The sequence below is a fragment of the Diabrotica undecimpunctata genome, chromosome 8 (genome assembly GCF_040954645.1).
Source record: "Diabrotica undecimpunctata isolate CICGRU chromosome 8, icDiaUnde3, whole genome shotgun sequence".
Lineage (NCBI taxonomy): Eukaryota > Metazoa > Arthropoda > Insecta > Coleoptera > Chrysomelidae > Diabrotica > Diabrotica undecimpunctata.
Window position 1 is genome coordinate 45,788,370 of NC_092810.1, and position 23,783 is coordinate 45,812,152.

General features: G+C 34.7%; 1 protein-coding gene across 1 annotated transcript in view; it reads left to right on the forward strand.

Moving 5' to 3' along the window:
* The window catches only part of LOC140447506 (spatacsin), a 92,633-nt gene that overhangs the window by 47,594 nt on the left and 21,256 nt on the right, over positions 1-23,783 (forward strand). Inside the window, exon 8 of the mRNA XM_072540195.1 lies at positions 19,605-19,903. Within this exon, the coding sequence (XP_072396296.1) occupies positions 19,605-19,903 (299 nt within the window). The remainder of the gene's footprint in view (positions 1-19,604; positions 19,904-23,783) is intronic.

Here is a 23,783-nt window from a genome sequence, read left to right on the forward strand (position 1 = left end):
ACTTTATCTTGAGATAGAAGATTTTATTTTTCTCGAAAATGAAAAAGACACTACACAAAGAGCCGAGATAACTGATATTCCAAAAGAAAGATTCAGTGTTTTCACCAGTCTTAGGTTTCTACTGAAACATTTAGGCGTCGAATGTCGCTATGGACCGAGCGCCGGCGACTGGCTTACCTCTGAAGGTTTTTTCTAGAATACCATTTACCAGCTGTCTGTAAGCATCTATAGGGTCAGATTTTTAATCTAGGAAGAAGGACAAATTGAAACTTGTTTTATTTAATATTACTAATGACGAAATAATAAGAAAATGCCTAAAATAAGGTTATAAAAAATCAGTAAGATGTAAATTGGAGCGGGGAGGTCAAATAGAACAAGTGATGGAGTTTAAATATCTAGGCATCACATTATCTAGCTACGGAAAGCTCGAAACCGAAGTGGAAGATAAAGTAAATAGAGCAAACAGAGCCGCAGGCTTCCTAAATGAAGCAATATGGAGAAATAAAGATATCGGGAAAGAAACGAAAGGCAGAATTTACAAAACAGTCATCAGACCAATAATGACATACGCGGAAGAAACAAGACCTGACACAAAGAGAAAAAAAAGGATGTTAGAAACAGTAGAGATGAAAACACTTAGAAAAATTGATGGTAAGACACTATGGGGCAGATATACGACGTAGAAGCAAGGTGGCGAACATCACAAACTGGGTAAGAAATAGAAGAGTAGAATGAAACGATCATATAAGCCGAATGACAACAAATAGAGTAGTAAAGACGGCAAGAGACAGTTCCCCAATAGGAAGACGATCAGTAGGAAGACCACGAAAACGATGGAATGACAACTTACTGGGGGAACATTGAAAAACAGACAGAGTTATGTCTATATAAAAAGAAGAAGAGGAAGAGCAGAAGAACCAAAACACAAAACCTTTTAATTTCCATGTATTATTTTCAATTTTATCTTGAGATAGAAGATTTTATTTTTCTCGAAAATGAAAAAGACACTACACAAAGAGCCGAGATAACTGATATACCAAAAGAAAGATTCAGTGTTTTCACCAGTCTTAGGTTTCTTCTGAAACATTTAGGCGTCGAATGTCGCTATGGACCGAGCGCCGGCGACTGGCTTACCTCTGAAGGTTTTTTCTAGAATACAATTTACCAGCTGTCTGTGAGTATCTATAGGGTCAGATTTTTAATCTAGTAAGAAGGACAAATTGAAACTTGTTTTATTTAATATTACTAATGACGAAATAATAAGAAAATGCCTAAAATAAGGTTATACAAAATCAGAGAAGTATGTTTTAGAAACAAGCAACAATGCCTAATTCTAACACCACTTCAATTAAACCACAAAATACTTCATCATAATAATTTGTAATATTCAAACATAACAAAACACAAAAATAGAAAATCACCAGGAGAGGACAGAATACCGAATGACCTCCTAAAGTACGGTGGACCAGATCTGCCCAAACAACTATTAAAACTAATCCAAAAAATAATAAAACAAAACAGAATTGCTCAAGAATTAACATCAAGCATCATAATACTAAGCTCACAGCTCACTGAAACTTTTTGCTAGAATACCATTTACCAGCTGTCTGTAAGTATCTAAAGGGGCAGAGTTTTAATCTAGGAAGAAAGAAAATTAAAACTAGTTTTATAGTGCCCAAAAAAAGGTAATACAAAATCAGAGAAGTGTGTACTAATAATAAGCAACGAAAACGATATGCAATTTCTCTTAAACCACTGCATCAAAACCAACAAGTACTTTAATATAATAATTTCCAATAATCAAACATAATAGAATACAAAACCTTTTAACTTCCCTATATTATTATATTCAACGTGACAACGTAATTAAAACACAACGAATGACACAAGAAAATATATATTAAAGTTATAAGGTAAAAGTAGATCTGAGAAATAACTAACAAGGAACGACATTCTAATATTACAAGCATTACCTACATTCGATATATATTATTAAAATGACTTCTTTATCGTTTTTGTTATGTGTTGAATGTTGCTATGGACCGAGCACTGCTGACTGATTTTTATTCCAGAATAAGTACTATTTACCAAAGCCGTACGCGAACATGTATTTAGGGAGACATCTATATTTTAATTTGGCAAAGGAAGATAAGTTAAACCTTATTATAGGAAATATATTAACATGAAATAATCCGTAAAAAGAAGGATATGCAATAGAAAGATGGACAATAATAGAAATCTTTTGTAAATACGTATTTCTGACTCATTGGTCGTCATCAGTACGGTGTAGCCAACTAATAATAGCTGAGACAAGTTAATAAAAAGGGTGAATGATTAAGTATATATTTTAAAAAATTAAAAAAGACCTGTTCAAAAAGGATTTATAAAATTTATTAAAAAGATGCTAGGCAACCGCAAATACGTATTTACTAAGATTATTCAAGTTTTTTGCAGTTGTTTTTAGCTAGGTCTTCTTCATGTTCTTGGTCCTTTTTATCTAAACTGTGAAATAATTTTTTCCGTTGCTGTACAGGTTTTGCAAGTGCTATACAAGTGTTGACTCCACAATCAATAAGGACCCTTATCCTACAATAAATGGAACCTATCTATAAAGTTTTAACATTAGAGGATATTGTTTGAAAAAAAAAATGTGTAAAAATACGAGTGAGAACGAAGAAGAAGAAGACATGACGATACCAAAATCAATAGGGTTCTTTCTCTTTCGTACAACAAATAGAACCTATATGATAAGTTTTAAGAAAGATTTAAAAATACGTGAGAGAATGAAGGAAAAGGAAAAGAAGACAAGTCGATCCCAAAATCAAAAGATCATTCTTACACCATGGAAAACTTATGTGCCAAGTTTTAGAACTCCAGAAGTTTGCTTTCAACAAAATTAATAGGCCTTAGAAAATTAAGAAGAAAAAAAAAAACATGTTAAACCAAAATTAACAAAAAGACTTTGAGACGAAATTGACGCCAAATTTGCTAGGGTTCCAATATGCTTATACCAATAGAAACGCACGTACCAAGTTTTGAATGCCTAGGATTTTCGTACAAAACACAAAACAATCTGAGAAGAAGAAGAAAATAAAACAGTTTATTTATAATATATTGTTTATATTACATTACAATAATCCAACTAATTTTCTTTTCAATATTTAGTTTAATACACAAACTGACCTATAAACTATAATAATATTAAATTTTTTTAAAAACTCACCTGAAAAAAAATTCTGGAAAAATCTCCACTGGAATTCTTTACCTGCCAGCGAATGGCCACTAACTGAGGGGCTCCTGGCAGGTGCGCTGTTTATATTCTTGATTTGCATGCTGGATTTGTACCGGCTGGTTCTGGTTCGATATTGGATTTTTCTGTGTGAAGGATATGGGTAATGGAGCTGATTAGAATGGACATGTAGGTAGAGAAGGAACGGGAATAGAAATGGGTCATGAAGGTTTGGGGATGGGAATAAGAAATGATAAACGAAATAGTGTAATTGACTTCGCAGTGGTATGGGATTTGGCTGTCATTAACGTTCTTTATGCAGACTGAAGACCAATATGTTACCTATAGTGGCGGGGGAGGGAAAGTGAGATAGATTTTGTGCTGTGTAGAGGAAGTCAGATAAAAGACGTTACCAACTGTAAAGACATAAGGGTGAGTGTGTAGCTAGTCAACATCGACTGTTGGTAGTGAATGCGGAGATAAAGGTAAGGCGGACAGGAAAGCAAGTAGGATACCATAAAGTAAAGTGGTAGAAGTTAAAAGATAAGAGTAAAGTGCTGGAAGAGTTTGAGGAAAACAGTAAATGACTGGTAAGAAGCCAACGGTAAAGTTGTGGTGCGAGTGGAAGTGGAAGTACTAGATTAAACAGCTGGTAAAGGGCCTCCTAGAGACAAATAAACTTGGTGGTGAACAGTGCAACAGAAGGTTAGAGAGAAGAAAGAAGCTAGAAAGGGGTATGACAGATATAAAAGAAAGGAAGATAAGGATATATACAGGTAGCAAAGCGCGCTATAGCTACTACTAAGAGAAGATAGTCTGCACAGCTGTATGAAGAGTTTGAGACACCCGAGGGAATTGCTAAAACAAGGAACAAGTCATCAAAGGACTTGACCCTCGTGAAGCAGATTAAGAGTGCAGATGGAAGAGTGTTAAGAACCGATGTTGAAATAAAGTAAATCCGATATGAGTACTTTAGAAAGTTGCTAAATGAAGAACACCAGAGAAGAGACGGAGGATGCGGGTTCCCAAATGTGAATATAATACCAGGGATAGCGAGACATGAAGTTGTTGAGGGGTTAAATAGGATGAAAAATGGTAAGGCAGTGCGACCTGATAAAATACTTGTGGAGGTTTGAAAGGCTCTTGGAGAGGAAGGGGTTGATATTTTGTAGCAAATGATGAGTAGGATATATGAAGAAGAAAGGCTGCCCAATGCATGGAGAGAGGGTGTGATGTTATCATTGTATAAAGATAAAGGAAATATTTAGGACTGTAAGAACTATAGAGGGATAAAGTTAATGTCGCATACAATGAAAATCTGGAAGAACACTGTAAAGTGAAGGTTAAGGATAGAGACATCCATAGGAGAAGAACAGTTTGGGTTTGTGCCAGGAAAGAGGACAACGGATGCCTTGTTTGCTTTGAGACAGTTGATAGAGAAATGCGGCGAGAAGAAAAGAGAGCTATATTTGGTATTTATAGATCTTGGGAAGGCGTACGATACAGTTCTTAGACAAGAGCTATGGAGATGTATGGGAGAGAAATGGGTTCCCGAGAAGTACGTAAGGCTCGTGAAGGAAATGCATGAGGGAGCATACACTAAAGTAAGGTCTTGTGCGAATTGACGATCGAAATTTTACCATTCACGGTTGGTTTGCATTAAGGCTCTTTCCTAAGTCCTACCTGTTTAATCTTGTTATGGATGTACTGACAGAAAAAGTAGGGGAGAGAGCTCCTTGATCAATGCATTGCTGATGATATCGTATTAGTAGAGGAGAGCAAAGAAATGTTGGAGGGGAAGTTGGGGTGTTGGAGAAGGGAAGAGGGAGAACTACGGGATGGTTGGTTTAACTGGAAGGGAATGAGCGAGGCACTTTGTGATATAAACATCGGGGAAGAGCTGAAAGGAAAGATATACAAGAGTGTGGTGAAGCCTACGTTGGTGTAGGTTTAAAAGATTCAGTAAAATAAGATGGAGGTAGCTGAAATAAAAATATTACGGAGGAAGTTGAGTAAGACTAGAAAGGATAGGATCAGGAACCCCTTAATTGGGGAAAGAGCCGAGGTGACTACAGTTTTAAAAAATACTCAAGAAAAAAGGCTGTGGTCATGTCAGACGTAGAGATGAAAACTATGTGAGATGAAAGATAGAGCTGCTAAAAGTTGATGGAAGGAAAGCTAGAGGAAAACCGAGGAGAATATGAAAGGACTGTATGCTAGAGGACTTGAGAGAGAAAGATTTAGGTAAAGAAGAACCGGTAGACAGAAATGAGTGGCGACGAAGAGTAGGGAACAGCGACCCCTGGAAATAAAAAAAGCTGAAGAAGAAGAAGGATAGGGGTGGTAAAGCCTTGTTTTAGGCTGCATTCCTCTTCTTGGAGGTTTTCTGTATGTTTGGGACGATTTTCTGTTAATGACTTAAGACCGGCGTAGGAGTCGAGGTGGGAGTTTGATGGAGCTTAACGTTATGTAATGAGTTTGGGAAACCACAGAAAACCAATCTTCCCATGTCCTTGTGTAAATTAAATCGACTATGAAGGAGTTATGTAGTTTTGTCGATGGCTAGTGGGTGCATTCTAGGTGCTAGAGCTTAGGTGGGATATAACGGGATTAAAATTTGGTTTGTATAAATCTTTGATTTATAGAAAAGTTGACACTACGATTGCGTGTCCGTACATATTTCGGAAGATCTCGTTAGAGATATTGGTAGGAGTTTTTTCAGGTAAGACGTAGAAAAAGATCATAGGAATGAGGTTAATTATCGATGTTATGTCCGAAGTGAGTTCGTATGAGGAAATTTCTCTAGGGTAGTGACTGTATGTGCGTGTTTCTATGTTGTGGGAGCACTTTTTCTGGCGGGACATTTGTGTGAATATGCCGAGTATGTGCCGCAATAGTTTGAACCGGATGGTGCATCTGCCATTTATATGATTTGTGATTTTGTCCGCAGTTTGGAGAGATAGTGTCTCTTTGTTGGTATTCTGTGTTGTGACGTTCGCTTTGGCAGCATCTAGAACAATATTTTAAGCGCAGGGGGATGACGTTATTCGATCCAGGGATCTCACAACGTATAATCTTCAGTGTTTCAGTGCTTCTGAGAATTTTTGTTCTGAGTTCTCGAAGACTTGAACAAAGTGTATTGGGATGTTATTTTAGCGGACAATTATTCTGACAATTTAAATGTTAGTGAAGTGGCCTTATGATTGATGGTCTTCAATGTTTTTTTGTGAAAAATTTTTGTTAACACCTGTCATGACGAGATGGAGGTTTGATTGGATTTTGGTTGTGACTTTTATGGAGTGTTATTGAAATATATGGGGCCAATAGTGATTATCACGATATTGTTTCTTAGTTTTGTCTGGAATTCGTGGATCTTTTTCTTCTCATTGCGCCGTCTCCTTTCGAAGGTTGGCGATCCAAATGGCAATTGTAGTTTTGGAAACTGTTGCGCGAAAGATCTCTGCTGATGAGCGGTCGAACCATCTTCTCAGGTCTTTCAGCCACTAGTTCTGGCGTCTTCCTACTGATCTTTTGCCCTGTACTTTTCCTTCCAGTATTATCGTCTATTAAAATAGTAGCGTCTATTAAAATAGTTAAAACACGTATTTACGTAAATATAGCTATTTTATTAAATTAAATCAAACTCGTTCACAACGGTCATAATTAAATCACACCAAATTATTATCTCTCGTTCCGCTGTGTTTATTTGTCATCACCGAACTACTCGTGACCATATAAGGCAATTAGTGACCCAAGCCAATCACCGTATTAGAAGTTGAGTGTGACTTCACAATGTCATAACAGAACTACCAGTATTCCATCTTAAGCTGATTAGGACATTAGGAAGTTAGTGACTTAAGCTGATCAGCGTATTAGGATAATAGTGTGACTGCATTCGACCATCCTGACGTCACGATCGTCCTCGATCGTACAACACCTATTAAAAAAATAATATGTTCTTTATTATTAAGAATGCCAATTTATAGAAAGGCTCCATCATTCTGCAGAATGACATAGTCTAAATCAATTCGTTTCAGATAGCTACAACTATCCATACAAGCTCATTTTTAAACATTAAAACATATGGCTGTCATTTTTCAGAATGACAATGTGAATAAATCTGTTTCGAATAGCTACGGCTATTCAAACAAACTCATTCAAGACATTAAAATATTTGGGTGTCATTTTGCAGAATGGTGAACTGAATATCCATTCAGAACATTAAAACATTTATTTGTCATTTTTCAGAATGACGAACTGAAAATCCATTCAGAACATTAGAACATTTATTTGTCATTTTTCAGAATGACGAACTGAAAATCCATTCAGAACATTAGAACATTTATTTGTCATTTTTCAGAATGACGAACTGAAAATCCATTCAGAACATTAGAACATTTATTTGTCATTTTGCAGAATGACGAACTGAAAATCCATTCGGAACATTAAAACATTTATTTGTCATTTTGCAGAATGACGAACTGAAAATCCATTCAGAACATTAAAACATTTATTTGTCATTTTGCAGAATGACGAACTGAAAATCCATTCAGAATATTAGAACATTTATTTGTCATTTTGCAGAATGACGAACTGAAAATCCATTCAGAACATTAAAACATTTATTTGTCATTTTGCAGAATGACGAACTGAAAATCCATTCAGAACATTAAAACATTTATTTGTCATTTTTCAGAATGACGAACTGACAATCCATTCAGAACATTAGAACATTTATTTGTCATTTTTCAGAATGACGAATAAAATAAATTTGCTTCAAATAGTCAGAACTACTCAAATAAACCCATTCAGATCATTGAAACACTTTGTTGTCATTTTTCAGAATGACAATTAAAATATATTTTTTTTTAGTTCCAGCTATTCAAACAAATTCCTTTTAAACAATAGAATATCTTTATGTCATTCTACAAAATGACTACACTATCATGTAACTAACCTGAATAATTTTAAGATCTTTGAATCTTAAATCTCTTGATGTTTTCTCCACCAACAACTCCTTCATAAGGACGCCTTGTTCTTGATGAATGTACATCTTATTTTACACGATATCTATCATTTGGTAGAACATCAACAATCCTGAATGGCCCTCTATACTTTTCTAAAAGCTTCTTACTTTCATTGTTTGCTGGAAAACTTGTAACTTTTGTCAATACCAGGTCACCAACAGCATATTTCACTGGAGAGCATCTTTTTTTTATTAAATTCGTTATTCTGTTTGATTCTGTTTTCTTCTAATCGTTTAGCTACATCCTTTCTCAATGACGTTACACCAATAATGTCCATATCATTATCATCTATGTATTTGTCTCCATCAACTCTTAATTTGTACCCGAAAAACACTTCACTGGGAGAAGATTTAGTTATTCGGTGTTTTGTTCCGTTTATTCCTTGTTGAATGTTTTTTAAATTCTTATCCCACATATCGGACTCAAACTTTGCACCCATTGTGGCCATGGTATCCAGTAATGTTTTATTTGCCCTTTCTACTTGGCCGTTGCCTCTTGCCATTCCTACTGCAGTTGTAAACACTCTAATTCCTCTCTTTTCCATATAATTCAAAAATTCTTTTGAAACAAAAGCTGATCCTGCATCTGATATCATTCGTTTGGTGTTACCAAATATTTTAAAAATTTCTTCTAAAGCACAAATAACATGTTTACTTGATGTATCTGGGACAGCTTCAACAAACACAAATTTAGAAAAGGCATCAATCAAAACCAAGACGTATTTATTTTGAGATTTCGTTAACACAAATGGCCCTAAATGATCGGCATGGAGTGTATGAAACGGTCTAGCATATTTTCGAATGGAATGTAGATAGCCAGGCTTTTTTCCTCCCGGTTGTTTATGGTATAAACAGGCAAGACAAGCCAAAATGTATTTCTTGATAAATCTTCGCATTCGTGGAAACCAATACCGTTCTTTTATTCTTTTAATTGTTTTATCCAACGCAAAATGTCAAATATCGTCATGATTCATTTTGACAATTTGCCAACGACAATTTTTAGGCACATATCATCTTCTACCATATTCCGTTATTTTATAAACTTTGTTTCCTCTTAAATCATATTTCTTGAAAGTATCCTTATGATTTTCCTGATCTCCTGACAAAAGAATAATCTTTTTTTTATTTATTTCCGTAGCTGTATCCTGTGCTTCTCTTAGATAGTCGTCTTCTTTGATGAGCATTACTTTAATTTCAAGACTTTCCCCTGCTTCAGTTCTTTCAAAGTTCCTACTTAAGGCATCTACATGTTGTAGTTGTACTCCTGATTTATGTTTTATTTCAAAACAAAAATTTTGTAAACACAAAACCATCTTGCTGTTCTTGGGATTATTGTTTGTTTTACTAATGCATTTTTAACGGAATTGCAGTCTGTTATTACAGTAAAAGATCTTCCTGCTAAATATTATCTATATATTTCTAAGGTTTTGACAATAGCCAAAAGCTCTAATTCAAAAGAATGATATTTCTTTTCTTCTTTTGTGGTTTGCTTGCTAAAATAGGCAATTGACTTTTCACGACCATCAACAATTTGAGTTATTATGCCTCCAAATCCTTCTCTACTTGCATCCGTGTAAACTATTATGTCATGTTTCGGATTAAATATTGTTAAAATTGGTTCTGAGACTATAACTTTCTTTATTTCTTTAACAATTTTTGTTTCTTCTTATGTCCATGTCCAATTTACATCTTTTTTTTATCAATAAGAAAAGAAGGGCTTGCGAACGATGAATTACTCTTTCGAATAATATTTGCATCCAATAATTCTTGTACTGTTTTTTGTAAAATTTCTTTGTCAGCTGCAGGTGTTCTGTAGGGATGAAACTTAACTACATCTGAACTTGTAATATCGATTCTCATAACAACAGAATGCGATTTTTTTAGAGCTTTCAAATTTGTATAAAAACAGTCCTCGTGATTTAGCAAAATATTTTCCAACATCATTTTCTCGTATTTAGATATATTTCCTGTACTTATTTATTTATCTAAGCCTTTCTTATATTTAAATGTTAAACTATTATCTATCCTATAATACATAATATTTACATCTTCTGTAAAATTTCTTCCTATTAGAAGGTCATTAACCCAATCTTTATCCATGACATACAACATAATATTTAATTCTACAAAATCGATTTTTCTTTTAGCAAATACATAATATTCAACTGAAAAAGAATTTCCCAAAAATCCAGAAAGTTTTACATCTTTAGTTAATGATTTTATTTCTAATTTAAACTTATCTGCCAATTCTTTTGAAATTAGCGAACAATCGCTGCCAAAATCAATGAATGCAGTATGGCTGTGCTCATTTAAGAAAATAATTTTATTAAATTTATTTTCGGAAGAATCAAACTGTATTTGTTTAACAGATTTATTTTTTTCTAAATTTTTGTTCGTTTTTTTTACTTTTGTCTCTTGACATTCTTTGTTCTTTTTAAAACAGTATTGTTCAATATGACCTTAATTTTACAAAACCTGCATATTTGCTTTCTGTGGTGACAATCTTTTTTTTTAAATGACCCTGAATTCCACAGCACATACAAGGTTTATTCTTGTTAAATTTGTTATTAACAAATTTGTTATTATCTACAAATTTTGTTTTGGAAAAAACAGTTGGATTTGTTAAATCAGGCAATTTTTCTGGACTTTTGTGATAAAGCTTATTTCTTAAATAAACTGCCAATAAATTGAAATCTTTGATTTGAGCAACTTCAATAGCAGATTTAATATTATGTTCGTCTCCAATAGCACCAATTATTAAAGAAATCTTATCTGATTCGGAAAAATTTACTTTAAGTTTATTAATTTTTGCTAAATGTTGAAAATAAAATTCATATAATGAAGAACCCTCTGTTGGTTTATGATGGGCTACGTCCATAAAAAGATCATAAGTATTTCGTGTACTTTGAAAAGTATTTTCTAACACTGATCTCCATTCTGCCCAAGAAAATTGAGACCATGCAACTTCATTTTCAATAAAACTAGCGTACCATGTTTTAGCGGTACCTCTAAGCTTAGAAATCGCTTGACATATAATGTAGTTATCAGACCAACTATACGTCTTAGCATTGTGCTCTATTATTTCAATTCATCGATCTATTTCTCTAATTAGTGGATCAAATTCAGGAATAAAACTGACGGATTCAATGTTTCTATTCGTACAATTATAAGATGCAGATGGTGAATTTATTTTTGTGGCATTTTCTCTAATTTGAGGCAAAGGCGAAGACGTATAGGTTCTATTTATTTTTGAATGTTTAGATCTTTTTCTTGACTTACGTGTTCTTTTCGTTTTCGTATACCTTGACTCCCTTCTCGGCGAAGAATCGGTAGACGAAATTGTTGTGGTTTTACTACTGGAACTACTATTTCGCTTGGACTTTTTCCTTTTCGGCATTTTGGACACTTTCAATCACTTAACATTAAAAACAGTTCACTAAATTCTATCGTAGGTTCTTTAACACACTTCTGATATCGTCTATTAAAATAGTAGCGTCTATTAAAATAGTTAAAACACGTATTTACGTAAATATAGCTATTTTATTAAATTAAATCAAACTCGTTCACAACGGTCATAATTAAATCACACCAAATTATTATCTCTCGTTCCGCTGTGTTTATTTGTCATCACCGAACTACTCGTGACCATATAAGGCAATTAGTGACCCAAGCCAATCACCGTATTAGAAGTTGAGTGTGACTTCACAATGTCATAACAGAACTACCAGTATTCCATCTTAAGCTGATTAAGACATTAGGAAGTTAGTGACTTAAGCTGATCAGCGTATTAGGATAATAGTGTGACTGCAGTATAACTTGATTGAAGTAATTCATATCTTTCGCCTCTCAGCACATGACCCAAGTATTGCATTTTCCTCTCTTTGATTATTCTTAGTAATTCTTTTTGTTTACACATGCGACGAAGTACATCGACATTAGTAATTCTTTGTACCCATGGAATCCTCAACATTCGTCTGTATATATACATCTCAAAGGCATCTTTAGGGGTTAAGGTTTAGGTTTATGTGTTGAGGGGTGCTGTTTTGTCTAATGAATAGACTTTTAAGTGAGCTATGTTATTGGGAAGAAGTTCGTTTGATTTTAAAATATTGTTGAGAAGTGTTTTGTTAACAAATGTTTGGTGGGATGTATTCTATCTATAAGGTATTTGCTTAGGTTGTGTTGTCTTGTGTTTTTTTGTTGCTTGTGTGTGATGGTTGTAGGGGATGGTTCGGATCGGATGTTTGAGTTGATTGTTGTGTAGATTGAGTTGTATGTGTTTCGTTTTGTGTTTTTTTATTGTAAGGTTGGGGGTAAAGGTTCAATGGGTATTGTTTCTGTCGCAGGTTCATGTTGTGTGTAACTGTAATGTTAATGTACTGTAATATGGGATATAAGATATAAGGGGTGATGTGTTGATTTTGGATTTGGTTGTAAGTTGTAAGTGTGGCGGATTTCTAAGGAGAGTTGACTGTAAGTGACTTGAATTTTGATAGATGGGTAGGTTTTGAGTTTTAAATAAATAATCGGTTGAATCTGTGTTAATTGCGGAATTATTAAGGAATGCGTGTATAGATTTGTTTATGTGATGTTTTCTGGGACTGGACGGCGGGGTGGGATAGGTGTTTTTTGGTTGGATCTGTTTGTGATGGTTAGGTATTTGGCTCCGGGTAAAACTTTGAGTTTTTTCTGCAGAGGTTTGGCATTAATGGGGTTCGTTGTGTAAAGGTAGGCTATCTTATTCAACTTGTTCACGTAGACTACAAAGAAATTATTTTCGTCTTCTAACATATCCGGAACGATTAGGATTAGTGGGGTTTGACTGCAGAATTTGGTTAGAGATGTGGTTTATTGTGTATTTTGTATCGCATAAGTGTGTTGCATCGAGTGATACAAGGGACTCTTCGTTCTAGTAATCGTAATAGTTCCGTATACTCGCCGCTGCTTCCCTGAGTTCCTCAGTTGTTTGAATCGGGCGTCCATCTATATTATTGGACTGGTTATTAATCTCGTCTAACAGAAGATTAATACTCGACTGTTAATAACTCGACTATTGTAGTTGTATGAGTTCTAAGTTGAGATCTTTTAAGGGTTTTGTGACATAAAGTTGTTTGTGTATTGTGTCATTTGTTTGATGTCATATTTTAAAGAGCTGCCTGAGTTTAAGGTGTCTAAGAAAATTTGTAGTTGGTTGTAATACTCTGTGATTTATGGAGTGACTATGAATGATGAGTTTTGATATGTATTTTAATGTGTGTAGTGCCTTTGTTGTGTGCAGTTAGGAATTTGTGTGTTGTATGTCGTGTCAGTTGATGTGTAAGTTTTTTGAATGTCCGATCTGAAATGGTCCAGACTATGACCTGGAGGATGGTAATTGTTGTGTTGTGTGTTTGTGGTTGCGTGATATGTAAACGGAGGTACTTCGAATTGTGAGGCATATTTCGGCTAGATGGAGTTTTTTATTAGAAGATGGCTATTTTTAAGTAAAAACTTCTTTAGCGATGTTGAACACTTTTTTGATGGGAAACAAATCATTAAATACGCGTCAGATTTTTACGACCGTCATCAATACGTAAATTTTTCGCAAAGTGGCACAGCTGGAGAACTGTTCTACGGATCGTGACATATAAGGTATTGTCGGAAAGAGAAGAAGGTAGCTAGTACAATTGAGGAAAAAACAAACGTATCGGCATTGCCAAAGGGGCATTACATTAGATCTCCGTTGGTATTGGTTCTATTGCAGCGTGTGACACATTAAATGAAAGAGGATGGGATAACGATTATATTAAGATAAAAAACAAACAAGGCGACTACCAAAAAGACACTGCACAGTATGCACAGTATCTTTTTTATTAATGAACGTATAATTACATACGAGATATAGGGCACTACGGATGAAAATAGATCTACTAAAAACCTACTAAAGTCAAAAAAATTTATTTATTGACTTTAAGAAGGCCTCTGACTGAAAACAAAATAAACAACTGATACAATTCTAACATGCGATATACAAATGAAAGGGGAAGGGATAACGATTATATAAAGATATAACAACAAACAAAGCGACTACAAAAAGAGCACTAGACAGCATCTTCTATCTTAATGAGTGTAGAGTTACATACCAGATATCATAGGTCACTATGAAAATAAATTTACTATAAGACAAATTTTGATTTATTGACTTAAGAAGGCCTCTGGCTGAAAACAAAATAAACAACTGATTAAATTTCCTTTTATAAAAAATGACCCAATTAACTGAGTACCTACTATTTCCGATCATACATTCAGTTCTGGTGGTCTTTAAGTATTGTTTTCACGTATCCACTGTGGATTTACCTCAATTCAATACTGTAAATTTGCCCGATTTACATTCCCACAGAGTGTAAATATTGCTTCGACGGAAAAACATTTTTACCGAATTTCTCGTCATTATTATTACACCACTAAAATTTAGTCTTCAGTGGTAGTCAACTTCATTTAATTATTGCAACAACTGGATTTTGTAGGGTTTAAATTAATTCTTATGTAAAACACGTAAGTCTGAAGAATGACCTACATCATGTATTTGTGCAGTTTTGCGTAAGGATGTATGTGGATTTTTGTCGAAACTCTGCATTCAATCTAAACTTTTTATTATTTAAATGGGAATAAGCCACAATTAAAGGTTAAAATACGTTTATTGACGTTTCAATTTCCACTTCGGAAATCGTTCTCAAAATACAAACATTTCTCAAAACTAATGTTTTTCGCGTTGTCCCTATGGGACCAACGAATTTTTTGTATGGTGGCCCACTAGTGCTTAATATAAAATATATGTTTGGCGTACTGGACACATGTTTAAAAAATGTATCTGTCAGTGAACGTATAAATCTGGTACCATTTGCAGTAGAAGATCATTCAGCTGAGATTACTCGTCACACCTGATATCCAATTGTCTAAGAGGGACTGAAATAGAAATGATTATTAAAGATATTTGTTACACAGGTGCAAAAGCATCATTCATTTATCTCGCTTGATCAGAGACACCAATCACACTAGCTATAATGTGAAGAATCATACAAAAAGAACATAAAACACCTGTGAACTCTCAGAAATCACACCATACCATATATACTCTAAAAAATAAATATTCATGACTGGCATAGACAGGGGTGGCCAAACTGTGGCTCGCGAGCCACTTGCGCTCTTTGGAGAATTATTTGTGGCTCTCGATAAATGTACCCGTACCGAGTTCCTATTCATTTTCGTGTTATTATATTTTATTTTAAATTAAATTAAATAAATTTAAATTAATAAGTGCAACACTAACAAATTCTATTTGTGCGCAAGTTAAGAATCATATGACACATTGAAAACTGCGCGAATTACCTAAACAATGACGTGACATAAAAGTCGGTAATCGACCGATTGCAGACAAATTTATATCACTCTTGCTACGGATATAATTTGTAATCTGGAATTTTTGGTAAGTTAACTATAATTTTTTTCGCAATATGTACCTTCTTCTTCTTGTGCCCTGTTCAAATATCGTGCGTTGGCTATCAAATTGGCTATACTAATTTGCTTGACGGCAGCTCGGAAAAGAGATACAGAGGATCTATTAAACCATTCTCTCTGGTTTTTAAGCCATGATGTTCGTCTTCGACCTGGCTCTCTTATTCCATCTTTCTTGCTTCTTTCTTGAATTAAATGAAGTATATTATATCTCTTTGGGTGACGCATAACATGGCCAAAACATTCCAGTTTGCGATTTTTGACTGTTCTGACCACTTCCGTAACTTTTCCCTTCCGCTGCAAAACAATCTCATTATGAACTCTATCTATCCAGCTTATTCGCAGAATTCTCCGATACATCCAGATTTCAAAGGCATCAAGTTTTCTTAGAAGTGTATCTGTTAAAGTCCAACCTTCGACACCATATAAAAGAATAAAAAACACATAATATCTTACTAATCTAATTTTCAGTCTTAAAGTAATATTGTTTCTACATAAGATTTTTTTTTATCTTAAAAAATACAGCTCTGGCCTTCTCTATACGTATTCTAATGTCTTTGTTTATGTCCCAGTTGTTCTCCATAAGCTGTTACTACTTTTGTTTGTATTGGAGTTTTACTGGCAACCATTACCTTTGTCTTTGTGGTGTTTAGCTTCAGTTCATATTCATCACACGTTGTGGTAATCTTAATAATCAGATGTTGAAGATCTTTGTAACTATTTGCAATTAACACCGTGCCATACGCGTATTTCTTCTAGTGCCGACTCCACTAATGAAGGTTGGCTACAACCATTCCAAAATGCGTACTTCAAATTATCAATATAGATGCCATTATTTTTGATTCCACATTGAATACTATCTCATACTTTATTGAAAACGAGTTCCGAATAGATGTTAAATATTAGTGGGGACAAAATGCAGTCCTGTCTTACTCCTCTTCGTATTTGAAGCTCTTCAGAATTATCCTGACCAATCCTGGTGCTTCTTTGGTTACAAGATTATTGCGGAATCCAAACTGCGTGTCAATAAGTTGTTTTTCTATTTTTTGGTACATCCTTGAGTGCAAAATTCGAAGAAATATTTTTAAACCATGGCTCATCAAGCTGACGTTTCGGTAGTCACTACATATTTTCGTGTTTGCTTTTTTAGGTATCATCACAACAGTCGATAGCAGCCAATCCGTTGGTATATAGCCAGTTTCATAAATTTTATTAAAAATATAAAGCAGAGGTCTTTTTCCTGAACTTTCGAAGAGCTTTATTATTTCACTCGGGTATTTCATCCATAAGAAGGATGTAGTTAGAGTTTTAGATCCAAATAATGCAGCATTGCACAAAGTTGTTTCGCAGATCCCCATTTCGATCCCATACCAATCCGTGCATCGGTAAGCTGTATGAAAGAATGCTGCTATTACGCATAGACGACATGATTGAGAGATCAGGTGGTTTATCTCCGAGGCAATTTGGTTTTTGTAAAGGGAAAAGCAAAATTGATGCAATCGTGAGTGTACTCGAAGCACTGCGCAACAGAGGGGATGAACATCGCTAGATGGCCCTTCTGCTGTTCTAATTAGGAATGCATTCAATACGGCGCAGTGGAACGGAATATCTGTCCGAGAGAAGAATTATGGAGACGGGCACGATCGTCGACGTGACGGCCGAGGTCCCCCAGGGATCTGTCTTGGGCCCGACGCTATGGAACCTGGCATATGACGGGGTTATGAACTGTAAATACGGAGAGGGTACAACTCCCTTCGAATTCTCGGATGATCTCGCTGTACTGGTAGTGGTGCGGGATGATGAGCCAGATCTCAGGTTCGGAACGCCGTAAAGAAATGGATGACGCAGCACGGACTGAAACTTGCGGCAGGGAAAACCGAAGCCATCATTCTGAAGGGGAAAAGGAACAGGCAAAGTGTGGAACTACAATGTGCGGGGGCATGTCTAACACCCAAGAAACACGTTAAGTACCTAGGAGTGACGTTGCACCGGAATGGAGAAAATGGGGGGAGCACGTGCGGGAGGTAGCCCGGAAGGCAGCGAATAGTGTGGCTGCGTTGGGGAGGGTGATGCCCAACATTGAAGGACCCAAATCCGAAATTAGGAGGGCCTTACACGGTATTGTGCTGTAGATCGTCCTCTACTCGGCACCAGCCTGGAGTGGGGCGGTAGAGATAACGGCCTACAGGAGGCTCATGACACGAGTGGACAGAACAAGTCTGTTGCGAGTGTCATGCGCCTACAGAATTGTGTCTGCGGTAGCCTTGTGGACCATCACTGGATGTGTTCTAATACCTTTTTTGCATACATTTTTAATACGTATTTAATTGCAGCTCACGAACAATTTCGAATTTTGAAAAATGCTTTGGACAATCAAGGATCTTGGCCACCCTTAGCATAGAAACTGAAATGTGTATGTGTTTCTTCTCATGCGCTATTAATTCGATCAGGTGATTAATTCAGTTATTCATCTCTCAGACAATTAAGTAAGATCATATCGCCCAGTGAAAGCTAATAGGCGCAAATAAAGCAAAATATTTAAAAACTTTCTGTAGTCCAAAGTATAATCCATTAATCGTCAAACACATTCTATACGAATTACTTTCCGTGGTTAGCAAGAAAGGAACTAATTGGGTATTTACTTATTGAGCTGATTGTTAAATTTTTTCACATGCGAAGAATCATGTCATTTTTTCGCTGTATTACTAGCTACCATTCTACCACAATTTTACAATTATTTCTCATTCTTCAACCCTTCCTACTCACATTTTAACCCCACTCCATTAGAAATACAGACAGTTGTAAGATAGCAAAGAAAAAAGACTCTCTCTTGATTGTTGACTGTTGCTAGGGACAGTCGTTCGCTCTTTCGTCTGCTGAGTCTCGCTAGGGAGACGTATACCCTCTTTAGCCTACTACCTATCGCTTGGTACAGATATACCGCTCTTTTTCTCCACTTTAACTCTCTCTCGCTTATAGTTACGCGAAAAATACCGCAAATACTATTTTAAATCGTTTACAGATGCAAAATATGCTCTATCTCGTGATCTCAGTGTTAGTACCGCGAAACACGTGTTCAGAAACCGCTACCCGGACAGATTCCCCCTATGAAGAACAACCGCGACTAAAAGCCTGTAAATACCGCGAGTGTGTGTGTGCAGCAGAAGAATTGGTAAGACTTTATATAAACTTAATTCGCTATAATCTGTATAACCTTTTACCACATATCCTAATTTATTTGAACCAGCCCTATGTAATACAGTTCTCATTAACTGAAATTATATTCATAATTAAACATATGTACACCCTTTTTATATACTGATTAAATAAATAAAGTTGTTTAAAATTCACGATTGCCTAATAAAACAAACAAAATGTGCAAATAAAGAATTTACTCATGAAATTACAATCAGCACATGCACCAATTTGGCGTAAAATAAATCAAACAATAACAAAAATACGTTTTAACCTCAGCTCAACCGCACATTTTTTCCTAAACTTATCAAACTATTAAAATTTATTTGTATAGCTAATTTTCATACATTCATACAGTCGTATTTAAAGCATCAAAGCCCTGAATGCGACTCCGACACGGTTGAAAATCTATTTCCAAATCTAACTGAAATCTGTTCCCTTTTTCAGTGACGTACGCTTCCTTTCCATGACCGGCTGGCATTTAGAATTAATTATGTATTTGCTACTTTTACGCTATGATTACTTAATACAGAATATGGATAATTGTACGAATTATCTAAAACCGGATAAAAAATAACAATTCACAACTAAATACCCCGCGAAGAGGGCCATTCTCTTAGCATTTTTGTATTTAGACAAAAATAAAATTTTATGTTTCAGCATCTCACTCACCAGTAAACTCGTCGATGATTCAACCCAACGACGTCCTCGATGCTCCAGTTCAAGATACCTTGGCAGTATTATGTACTCTTGCAGAAAAGGTGACCAACGGCGTAGATATGGCCCAAACTATTTTTATGACATATAGAATTAGCATTAACATAGAAATTCCCTACAACTTAATAGTATCCAACACGGATTCCATGAAAATCTTGAGAGACGCTTTGGAAGATGACTGTCTCAATAAATTGGAAGTGATACATGATTTCTTCTGCGTTTACAAATGGACTAAAGAACAGGTAAGATAAACTCATTAAACGCATGTTAATAGCATATAGCATTCTTATTCTTCAGCCATTTCTGTTCACTCTTGAACAAAGGCCTCTTGGTCTCCATGCTGTCTTGTCCTGCGTTATTTGAAACCACGTATGTCCTGCATACTTTTTGATATCATCAAGCCATCTCTTCTGGGGTCTTGGACGTTACGGTTTGTTTGTCTTGGTCGTCAGTGTGCTATTTCAGTTCTACAATACGTTCAAACACCTCCGCAACTTTTGTTCTTTGAAGGATTTCTTTATTTGTTTTTCTGTCTCTAAGACTAATACAGAGCATTGTCTGTTCCATTGCTTTTTGCCTAACTCTTTGTTAAATTGCGGGCTTTTTGTTACAGCTATTGTTTCTGAGCCATATGTTGCTACTGGTAATATACAGGTATCGTACACTTTTCTATTCAAATTTATACGAATATTTTTATTATTATTCTTATTCTTCGTCTTGTGTCGGCTGATATTGTGTTCCTATTTTAACTGTATGTCTTAAATATATATGTTTAGATCTGATCTGATTTAGGGCTGATCTGTTTTGAGGTTGATGTGAGAGTTGGCATTCGGATTTTGCAGAAATAGGTGATAACTTCAGTAATAATAATTGACTTATCCTCCCTCTCAAATAGGTCGGGAGCATTAATAAAAAATTAAAATATTCAAAAATTACTAAAAGTATCGATTTTTGTCTACTTTACTTGCTTATAACTTTAAAACAATTAATTTTAGAGCAAAGTCGTAATGCGACGATTTAATTTTCTATAAGATACGGCTGGTTAAAAATGTTTTTATTTATTGCCCTTAAATACAAAAAAAGAGGGGGAAAGAAACCTTTTCTTATTCAATGTTTTTCAACCACTTACATTGGACTTAAGACCTTCATGATTCGTCTGAAAAATCTTTATAATATAATAAAACAGTTCACCAAATTTAATTAAAATCGATTTAATGGATTTTGCATAATAATTTTCCAATCTATTTTTTTTTTAAATTGCACAACAAAAACTAGACCATATAGAAGTTTGCCAATTTTTTACGTATAAAAACGCACTTAAACTATCTAACGTCATGAACGTATAAATAAAGAAAACTAGATTCTAATGTTTCTAAGTATGATAAAGTGTTTAAAAAATTTTTATCTCTTGATTGAAATTGTAACACTGGTATTCATAGTGCGTCGCCAGGAAGAGTCGCCGGCGGTTCTTCAGTTAGCGAACACTCCATCGAGATTTCATCCCCTGTTTCATAGTCAATCTTCGGAGAACCGCTAGTGGGCGATCGGTTACTTACTACTCGATATGAAAACATAGCCGTATTTGATGACAAGGATCTACAGCAATCGTACTTGTGAACTAGTCGACTGGAGTTACAATTTGCCAAATTTAAATGTAATCGTTTCTACTCATTCATATTAATATTATAATGTATAATATATTAAAGTTTTTAATATTGGTAATAGTATTAAAGCTTTTAATATTGTTTTTTAATATTAATAATAATATTAAGTAATTAAATATTGCGCCTTGCATAAAAAAAGTACGAGATAAATAACTCGTTTTTTTATATGAAAGTGCAATTTTCTTGCAAATGCTTGGTTTTTTTACAAGATAATACAAATTGTATGAAGAGTAGCTAAGCGTTGGGTAGACAGTGGCGAATCTACGAGGAGGTTAAAAGGATCTTCTGAATTTGCCAATACTTTGACTGAACACACAACCAAGAGAGGATGGAATGTTGTCAGACCATTATCAATATTGAAATATAACCAGTACGTGACAAAAAACGATGTAAAATATGTTGTATGGATAAAATTTGAAAAAACACAATTTACGAGTGTGCTGATTGTGACAAAAAAAAACCTGGACTATGCATAGGATATTGTTTTCGCAAATACCATTCAACCAACAGATAGATTGCATTCAGTATATTAGTTTAAATAAAAATTTTATTTTCTAAAGACCTTTTAATTGTTAGCTGATGTCCCACTAACAATTTCTAATTTGATTTTCTAGTTTATACACATTGATATGTTATAATTACTCGTACATACATTTGTTTTTCTTGATTTGTTTTTTATTTATTGATATTATAATGGAAAAAGTGATAGGTTTGTATGGAATTTTGAGTAGTATTGAGCAGGAAAATTTGGAATTTTAGAAAGGGAGAATTTTATTTATTTATTAATTACTTCAACACAGCTAAGTGAAAGAGCGCCAAACGGTGTAACATAAAATTGAAATCAATTAAAATGTTGTTCAATAAGTCTTCTTCGTACAATCTGTCCAATATTTTGAGCTTGATTCGGTATGAGAGGTTCATTATCATCTAGTTCTTCTTCCTTATTATCTTGTTCATCATTTACATCATTCACTTTGATCCCAATATTGTGAAGAACTGCACATGCCACAATTATTTCTGGAACTCTTTCCAATTTATTATTTAAACCCCGACTCAAACAACAAAATCTTTTTTTCCACAATCCAAACAATCTCTCAACGGTATTTCTCGTTCTAATATGAGATCTGTTATACCTTACTTCTTGTTCAATTCCAGGATTTAAAAGAGGCGTCATTAAATACGGTAAACAAGCATAGCCACTATCTCCAAGAAGAAATCCTGTTAAACTGCCATTCTCGAAACGGTGTTTCACTGAACTATTATTGAAGATCATCGAATCATGTTCTCTTCCAGGCCAACGAGCTACAACATCGAAAATTTCTAAATTGGGTCCACCCACTACTTGGACGTTTATTGAAAAATATCTTTTCCTGTTTCTATATACCTCGGCCATATTCCCTCCAGGACTTTTTATTGGTATGTGGATACAGTCTATACACCCTGTTACTTTGGGAAAATTGGCAATATCGTAAAACAGCCTTTGATTCTTTCTCTGGTTTTCCAGACCTTCAGGAAATTTTATATATGTGGGTAATAGCTGATCAAGTAGGCGGGAAATTTTAAAAATTCATCTCGAAACCGTGGGTTGTGAAAATCCTCTAAGATCTCCAGTTACAATCTAAAAATTAAATTAAAATTAACTATACTACGATCTACCATTATATATATATATATATATATATATATATATATATATATATATATATATACATATCATGTTCTGAAAATATATTCTTTAATTTATCCTACCTGAAAATTTCCAGTAGCATAAAATCTCAAGGCAACTAAAAGACATAAAATGGGTGGAAACGGTAATCCACGTCGATTAATTTTCACCATTTCATCATTTATTACTATTATTATTTCAATAACTGTTTGTTTTCGAAATCTATACCTTTTTCGAAATTCATTATCATTATAAAAGTGTAATGGATTTTGCATGTCCCTTATATATCTTCTGGGTACTTGTAATATATCGTTTTGTTCATTTATTTCTCGGTTAACTACATAATATTGATGTAAATCGTCCATCGCAAACGTATTTCAAATTGACGGGCGAATCGGCGAATCGCCAGAGCATGCATATACCTTCTCTGGCGAAGCTTCGAAAATCTCTAAACAGGGCATGCGTCATTCGAGTGTGAGATGACTGTGAAAGCGACTGGCGCGTACCCAGCGACATGCCAGCGACTGTTCGGAGAAAGATGCTTTACGCTTGCGTCAACCAGGCTGTAGGTCGACTATGAAACATAGATATGGTGGTGAACAGCCAGCGACGCGCTGGAGTCGGACTATGAATACGAACGTAAGAATTTTAAGTAAAAATTGAAAATTTTTCTTGTTTCAATAAAGAATGACTTGTCAAATGATTGATTACAAATAATTGTTATAAATTAGTAATGGGATGTAAAAAAGTAGAATAAAGTTTTTTAGATTACATGAGGTCACTCTTCTTCCT